The sequence below is a fragment of the Athene cunicularia genome (genome assembly GCF_003259725.1).
Source record: "Athene cunicularia isolate RWA chromosome 1 unlocalized genomic scaffold, athCun1 chr1_part1, whole genome shotgun sequence".
NCBI lineage: Eukaryota > Metazoa > Chordata > Aves > Strigiformes > Strigidae > Athene > Athene cunicularia.
The window spans coordinates 114908947-114917964 of NW_020799091.1; the positions used below are offsets into that span (position 1 = coordinate 114908947).

The 9018-nt window shown below is 37.3% G+C and overlaps 1 protein-coding gene across 3 annotated transcripts in view; it reads right to left on the reverse strand.

Annotated features, from left to right (window-relative positions):
* EPHA3 (EPH receptor A3) overlaps nt 1-9018 on the reverse strand; it is a 217397-nt gene that overhangs the window by 155619 nt on the left and 52760 nt on the right. For all 3 annotated transcript variants that reach the window (XM_026842010.1, XM_026842000.1, XM_026842020.1), the window contains exon 2: nt 1693-2353. In XM_026842010.1, the coding sequence (XP_026697811.1) occupies nt 1693-2287 (595 nt within the window). In that variant the 5' untranslated portion in view covers nt 2288-2353. The remainder of the gene's footprint in view (nt 1-1692; nt 2354-9018) is intronic.

A 9018-nucleotide genomic window follows, 5' to 3' on the forward strand; every position in this document is an offset into this window, starting at 1 on the left:
GGGGGGGGGGGGGAGAACTTGAAAAAGAAAGAAAAAGACAGTAGTCTATGGTCTGATTTTATGCCTTCCATATCACAGATGATATACTTGCACGTGGATGCGAACTCACTCCTAATCTCTGCAGAACTCAATTGGAGGTGCCTTACCTACCCCGAGCATTTGAGAACCTGTTTCTAATAAAAGAATTTATTTTATTTTACTTTATTTAGTTCAACCTTTGCTCAACTGCAGTCTGGCACTTTCTGGAGTGCTGTCCTTTAATACTCATGTGTAGGACACAGGCTCTATAGTTAGCAAGACTACATACAGTGGTTAAAAGTATCACTAATATTTTAGCATTTTTAAGTGTAGCTATAGGAGGCCCTAGGTAATGCATTTCTGAATAATAAAGTATCTTCTCCTGGATTCAGCTCTTAACAGAAGAGTTTAACTTGATTTTCTTAATATTGGTATCTAACTGCAGAAAAGTATACTCAAAAGACTCAGCTCCCTAATTTATTAATTTTAAGGGAAAAACCAATTTAAATTCTACTTAACCAAACAAAATGCATTCTCACCCCTTTCCTCCCACACCTCCCTGGCATTTTCTGAGGAAAACGTTACCTTAATTAGACCAACAGTTCTCACAACTACCTGGCTTGGTAGGCTCCTAGTAGCTCCCCCAGGACTTAGTAGTTTGACACAGATTGTTGTAGGACAATGTTGTTGTAGGATAAGAAAGGAACAGGCACTCTCTCATTCAGGTTCAGAATACTTTAAATTTCTTTTCTTTTCTTATGGATATATGCATATGCACATATACACAAACACACCCCACAGTAAATATCTCAGCTATTACTCCTTCCATCCATGGTATTTCTAGATTTTATTGGTTAACTTTTACTTATTTAATGAAAGACCCTTTGCCACAGCCAGCACCCTTTAAGGCACTCTGTGAAAAGAAAATAAGTTTAAGATTCAATTAGCCTAAAACATCGAAATGTACTTTTACAAAAAAGCAAAATATAGCCCACCAGCATTTTGGTTGATATTAAAATTAGGTAAATATAATATGTATTTGTCTAATGTTTAAAAGACCATTTGTGGAAAAACTCAGAATCCCTGGTGAAGTCTTGTTCTTGGGAGCATTCACATAACCACAGTTTGCAGAAACCAAAAGTCTGAGAAAATTATTTTGAATTAAATACATAAGTATTCATGCAAATGCAATTTTAAGTTTCAAATATTAATTTTCAAAATGTATCTGCAATTAGGAACTATGCTACTTGAAACAATCCTACCTGTTTTTTTCTGACCAATAGCAATTTATCAACACAACTCAGTAGCAATTATTATACATCAAGCCATAAAGTTAAAAAAAAAAAAAAAAAGCACAAAAAATCAAGTATTTTGACAGAAACAATGCATTTAAGAAAACTGTAATCTACTAAAAGAAGTGCAAGAGTGGCTAGAGAGGCTAGATTTGCTACAAACTGTATTAACTAAAAATTAATGGTTGACCCTTATGAAATATTTTTGTCAGTTTACATTATTTACACAGATTAAATAAATGCCATTTTCATGGTGACTTTATCAACTAATTGATTTCTCTCAAGAATTTGGAGAAAATTAACATGACCCAATACACAGAGTAGGGATGTAAAGTGAAGCCCCTGTTAATAATTGAACTATGAACATGGAGGGCATTGTTACCTTGGCACGCAAAGCCTCTTTCTTCATAGCCAGCATTACATAAGCACTTCCCTATGGGCACTAGCCATTCTCCTTCTGTACTGCAATACATCTTGGGTGGCTCTTCCTCCTTGGAATGATTGACACAAGAACCCCGCACCTCCACCAGTGACTGGGAGTCCATGGGTACTGTATCTGGAAACATGGCGAGGTTCTTGACAGTGAAAGGGCACTTTTTGAAGTACACTCGCACTGAGACTAAGGCAACACACGCACCTACATCTTGAAAAGCCAAATAAAAGCCTTTCCTGATGACAGGCCCCACCTCGCGGACTTCTGTATTCAGCTTGAGAATTCGGTCCCCAAGATCCATTTGGGTGAAGCTCTCATCAGCTGCAATGGTGTCAATCTTTGTAAACTGATGCTCTCTGAACTTTACCAAATGGTCATCATCAGACTCCATATAATACAGATTGAAGGTCTCTTTGCAAGTGCCCAGAACTAGAGGGATACTATTACAGTCCCTCAAGGTAAACTTGAGCTCCACATATATCTTCTGAGCTGAATTGCGTGGAATCCAGTTTGTTCGCAGCCAATTATTTTGACTGTGATCCATAACATTGCACACTTGGTAAGTTCTGATTGGAGTATAATGCTCATCGACACCACTAATCTCTTCCCACTGGAAAAAAAAAAAAAAAAAGAAAGAAAGAAAAAGAAAAAAGGAAATGTTTTAAGATTAATGTTTATACCAATAAAAAACATATTTAGAGACAAACGCTGTGAAAAAGCAAAAATCACTTTGCTTCACATCACTATAAAATAGACAATAAAGTCTGGTCAAACTTGCACTTACTTTTTTCCTATTGAAACATATAAATATCTTCAGTGAAGACAGAATTCACCATTAATAATTCAGGTTTTACCAAGCTATTTCAAGATGGCATGAAAGAGATGTTACAGATGTTTATTATTAAAAACCCATGATTTCTTAAATTATATGCAGTGTTGTCCTTTCAATCGTGATCCCAACATGTATTAATAACTGCACTCACTTCAAACAGACGAGATTTGCTAGGTCAACACCACATTTTCACTGTTAGAATAAAGTTGTCTTTCAAAGATTAAACAAGATTTAAAATCTTAAAAACAAAAGGCAATGTCTCCCACTGTAATTCTATATAGTAATAATAAAATGTTACAATTTAAAATTTATTCAAAGCATGACAATTGATTTTGCTTGGGATATACTTCCTCCTGACAAACAGGCAAGCTTAGCCCAGTTTCCAGAGTTATTAAAAATTACTGCCAATTTACCATAAATATCTTGTTACTTAATTCTTCTGTGGACTATACAGGCTATGATGCTAAAATGGTTTGGGAAGAATATATAGTCATCATTTATATTTACGTCAGTCATCTGCTGACAAACTTACTTGACCCAGACAGAAAAGGAATGGGTTTCCTATTTGTGAATTACTCCTGTACTAGTGCTACTGATTTCTGAAGTCATACTCTACTTACTGGAGAGGAATATTTACCAATCACTGAAAAAAAATATTCTACAGGGGTAAATATTTACTGTTAGTTATCTATCATATACAACTAAGTAACTTAAATAACTTTCTCCCTGAATGGATGACTAGGACCAATTTTGTTTGGGGTTTTGTTGGTTTGTTTTGGTTTTTTTTTAAGGTCATCATTCTTTGTCTTTTATCCACACAAAAACTGCAGCTGTTCTATGTTCCAAGTTTTAAAATACAAAATGAAGACCCTCACCACTAAAGTGCTAGAATTAAAACGCATTACAATGAACAATACCTGTTACAGAATCACACCACCACTGAAGTTGAAATAAACCCTTCCAGGGTCAGCCAGAGCAGGTTGCTCAGGATCCTGTCAAGTCAAGTTTTTGAATATCTCCAAGGATGGAGACTTCACAGCCTCTATGGGCAGCCTTTGTCAGTGTTTGATTGTATTAAGAGTAAAAAGGTTGTTCCTTAACAATTAAATGGAATTGCCTGTAGTTTTGGCTGTATCCATTACCTCTTGGCCTTTCACTGGGCACCAGAGAGAAGAGTATGGCTCTGTATTCTCTACACTCTGCCATCAGGCATTTATGCACAATCGTAAGATCCCCCTGAGCCTTATAATCTTCTGTTCTATGCTTTAAAGTTACACAATCAAGGTAGACTCCTATTGTGATAATGAAGCACATACTAAGAGAGCATACAGTAGCACAGCACCTACAGAAACCCTTGCTTCACTGTCAGCCACATACACAGCCTCTGCAAAAAACACAAATGCTGCCCCACACAACCAGATGCTGTGCAGCTGGGGAGCAGCAGAGCTTCAAACAGAGCTGCTGTATGGTACAAAAACTGGAGATGCTAAGTAGACAGAATTAAGTATGCGGTGAGAAATCACTGCCACTCTTGGGGGAGGTAGACAAAGAAGAACTTCTATCAGAAAAATGTCTTCCCTCAAAAATCAAGTCACATCAATGTTATATTTAAGATCTCAGTCTAACAACTACTCATTTTACATAAGCACCTTTACCTGCAGGACCTTAGGGTACTGCAGAGCAAACGTTAGGAGAGGTGAGTACTACTTCCACTATATCGACAAAGAAACTGAGGTGCAGAAGTGTTAACTGTCTTTACAATTTCCTGGTTTTACAACACATGCATCACACACACACACACACACACACACACACAAAAGAAAAAAAAAAGAAAAAAAAAAAGTGGCTACATCACAGTAACATCTGAGAGTTCTCAGTCCCAACCGACTGACTTAAGGAAGTTTTGATATGACTAAGTGCTGGTCTGCACAATGAAATTGTCCACGCACCACTGAAGATGTGATTTTAAATCATGTTATTAAACCAGTAGATAAAGGCAGTATAAATACTCTTTCTTTAATTGAAACAAAGTTTATTTTAGTTCACTTTACAGATCTGACTACACACAAGTTTTATCTCATCCTGACTAGTTCAACAGAGTTAAAAACACAATCTGAAAACACAGCTGAAATGCTGCAGCAAGCCATTAAGTGCTACATTGCCAAAAAGAGCCAGCAGTATGGGAATTTTCTGAGTCAAAGTTACTACACTAGAGCTCATGGCCACAGGAGAGCTGGGCGCCACGTGGCAGCCCAAAGGACAAGCTCTTGCCTGTGTAAAAGGCAGCTGGACCCTGACTCCCAGTCTCTGCCAAGTTCACAAAATGGAGTGGAGGACCCTCCTCTGACAGATGTCCTTGTACAAATACAGAACTTGAGCTGATAATCTAATACTGTTGCAAGAAGCCATTCAGATGTCATAACTGCCTCCTATAAAGCTGGATGTACCTATTTAACTACAGGTCTTACCTGGACAAATAAAAATTCAGTGGCAACAGCTGTATGAAAGTAGGTAAGACTGTATCATGAAACATAATTTTATGGACATTTACAGAACCTCACACTGATTCATTAACAATCTATTATCTTTTCCATATAATTTCTAATCAGTTCAACATATTTTACATGTCCAGTGGGAGATAGAAACAAAACCAGGAACTTTCAGAATTTAAAACATCTCTGCACCAGATGTTATTTTGCTGAACAAGTCTCATTGCATTTATTTTTCCAGAAGATTCTTATGCAACATGCTTACACAGACAGTTGAATGTGGGTGTATGAATTGCATGATAAAGGTAGCACCATTACTGTGTTCTTCACCTAGAAGTTGCAATGTACAATTATCACTTTATTAATTTGCAATGAAAAGATTAATTTGCTTGGAAGCAACTGTAGTCCATGTTAGTCCACTTACATAAAACACAACATTTTAACTTTATCATTTAATGCTGAAGCATTGCTGAATGGAGGCACTAGTCTCACGCTGGGTGCTAACTTGACCAAAATACTTTAACTGTTAACAAAAAATACAGAGATTGCAGCTATCGCATTAGAAACAGTTAAGGTGAAGTAAGTCACTGAAACTACAGGAAGAGTGTCCAAATCAGAACATGTACCTGATTCAAGTAGATTTGTGACTTCAATAATTATTATGATCAAATTAAAAAATGAGCAGCACATTTGCATTGCTCATGCATTGCAACTTTTCCCAGTAAGCTACTGGACTGCCATTCCCAAGTGATCTTAATTCTAAACAGGTTATCAAGAACATCAAGGCAATTTCCCTTCCATGACCCATGATTTTTTTCTATTAATTGAGGTTTCTCAAACACCTACATTTGTAGCTGGTTTAAAGTTTATTTCTGTACTTGTAATTCATGTGTTCAACTTGCTCTGTAAACTTACAATAGTTACAAAACTACTTTCTTTAAAAAAAAAAAAAAAAAAAAAAAAAAGATTTTTATTCCAGGGATGAAATTGAGAGAAAAACATTTTTTTAAAAAGCATGCTGATTAATAAAACATCAAATGTTTTCTTATTTAATCACTATCACCAATTGTTCCTGTGTTGAATCCAGGGGCTCAAATGAAGACAAGCGGTCTTCTACGTAAATCCTTATATATTACATTATTTTGCAATGAAAACCCAATCCCTTACAAACTACTGTAGTTCATGTTAGTCCATTTACATAAACAAAATTTTAACTCTATCATTTAATGCTGAAGCACTGTTGAATGGAAGCACCAGTCTCACACTGGGCGCTACCTTGGCCAAAACACTTGGGGATCCTACAGTACAAGTCTTTTGAGGCATCATTTATAGGGACTTCTCAGCCCAAACCTGTTCTGAACACACAGAATCAAGAAGTTCCATACTCTTTTACTGCTGCAAAATGCTAAACTCATGCCCACTACAGACCAAAGGGAGACTATGCATATTCTCTTTAATGTAAAGTTGCACTGGTTTAGCAACACTTGTTCTTTTCCCAGTATAGCTCTTGTCAAGCCATCTCCGCCTTATGCTGCACTTGAGCTCTGCTGCTTCTAGAACAAAGTATCAGATAGTATGCAAACAAGACTATGCCTCTCACAGCATTTCTTTTCAGCACTAAAAATCTATTATCATTACATAAAGGATAAAAATCAATAAGCAGACCTTCAGCAGTTGAGCATGCATATTTTGGCTTATAGAGAGGTACTGTGATGAAATGTGCTGCCTATTAAGAAGCTAGGTGGCAATAGGAAGAAGCAAACCTCCTGTCCATTGCCACGTCGCCTATTCAGTATTACAGCATTCAGTGCAGTTTTACTTTGTACATGCTTTATTCTGACCTATATTCCCCAAACAGCTAGCTGTGATGACAGAACAAGGCAGGAGCTACAAAGGACAACATAAATAAACGAGTAAGTATGGGATAAAGTTTCTTTTCAAATCTTAAAGAAAAGAAGAGAGAAAAAAACCTAAGATACTCCTTACAATGGAAGACATAGATCTTCCTTATAAAAGACATAGATATTCCTTATAACAAAAGTTACAGAAAAAGTGCCCTTACTGTAGGGAATAAAAGAGATGCACAGAGATGAGAAAAATAATTAGAAACAAAAAGTATTAGAAACAAAAAGTATCTATGGCATTTTAAACAGATGAGGAAAATTCTAATCTGCAGGGAGATGGGAAGTAAATCAACTAAAAGAGTCCAGGATTACTATGTTGTAATTAAAATGAGTCTTTGTATTTTAGGGTACAGAAAGAAAAGAACAGCATTCCGAGTAGGCAGAAACCTGGACAGCTAGGGCTTCAACAGTTCAAAAGGCAGGCAGTTATAATAAATAACAGGAGACTGAAAAGTCATGAAGAAAAATTCTTCCAAAATGAAAATGAGACAACAAATGCAAAGAGAATAATAAATCAGAGATATGAGACTCACTGAAAGAAAACTGAATATAAGGCAGGTATTTACTCTATATAGGGCAACCAGATGGCAGAATGGGACACACTCCTTTCCACCTTATGCATTGAGTTCAGTCTGCTGCACGCTCAACTCCTCCTCCCACCTTCAGCTTCCCAGAACTATTCCCATCCCATGAAAATCTAGCACAGGGTGGGGATCATTTCTGTTGAATCAACTCTCCTAAACATCATGTAACCCTGCAACCACCAGTATTTCTTGCAGGAACAAGAATGTAATGCAAGGGGCAAGAAAGCATCCAGCAAGTATGACCACCCAAATTTAGTTACCATGGAAACCCACTTAGAACTCAAAAAAGGACAGATCTATTTCTGAGGATACTGCAATTTCCCATAAAAAATTTCATCTTGTTAAAGCTTTTCTAAGAGAAAATAAGAACAGTTTGTTTTCATCCTCCGGATAGATGGAAAAGATAAAGGTGAAGGTATCTGAGGAATAAGCAGAAAGATGAAGGAGAAGCTGTCACAAGAGATAGACTACACAGCAGTGACAGCAGAGAAATACTGCAGTGAATTTGGGTACAAGAACTTTCCCAGGAGTTAGGAACGACCTAGAGAAAGTTACCTGAGCCAGGAAGGAAGGAACTGGCACTATGTAATGTTGAGGAGGAATGGCATTGGTGGGAGTTAGGCCGAGAATTTAAGAAAATCTGTTGATATGTTGGCAGAAGACTGTATGAAAGATCTGTACTTATACTGTGTAAGTCAGACACTGGTGGGACTCAAACCTAATTCTCACCTCAGTTACATTCAATTACTTGGGTAACTCTGATCCATGGGGCATTACACTTCAAAGGTGTCCCAATGGGCATTTCTTTCTTTCAGTACTGTGCAGTTACAGAACTAATGGGCATTTATCAGTTCTGTCTAGAAATTAATAGCCGGGTTCTAAATACTGGAAGAATGAAGCAACAGGACTATCTTCCCAGCAGTCCAATAGGGATGATAAATCCAAATTTTTTTACAGAAGAAATTTACAAATTGTGTCAGGGATTTTCTGACAGCATGATGGGGGAGATGGAAATACGAGGTTCTAATATGAAGCTCTGGGTGCTGAATTTGTTCCTATTGTCAAGAGGGAAGGAGCAGAGGTGTGACCACCATTTCTGAATTCATATTACACAGTACTTATATCATGTTACTCTAATGCCTTGAGGCATCTTCAGCACTTCTGAAACATGTCCGGGAGAGGTGCCACAGCACCACTCCCTCCCCAGAATGTAATTTGGCTTTTGGAAAGTGTTCTTTTGTTTGCTTTTCATTCTTTACATATTTTTTTGGATACTGTTAATGGCAGGAAACAAAAGAGTGCTTTTAGTGGTATAGAAAAATCTCTGAGATCCCCAGTGAGAAGGTCTAACTCATATGCTCCAGTTATACCAGCTGACAAAGTTCAGACAGAAAGAATTTTCTTTTCCAGCACAGATTTAGCGGAGTGTGCTGGACTTCTGGCTTTGCTTCCCCCCCCCCCCCCCC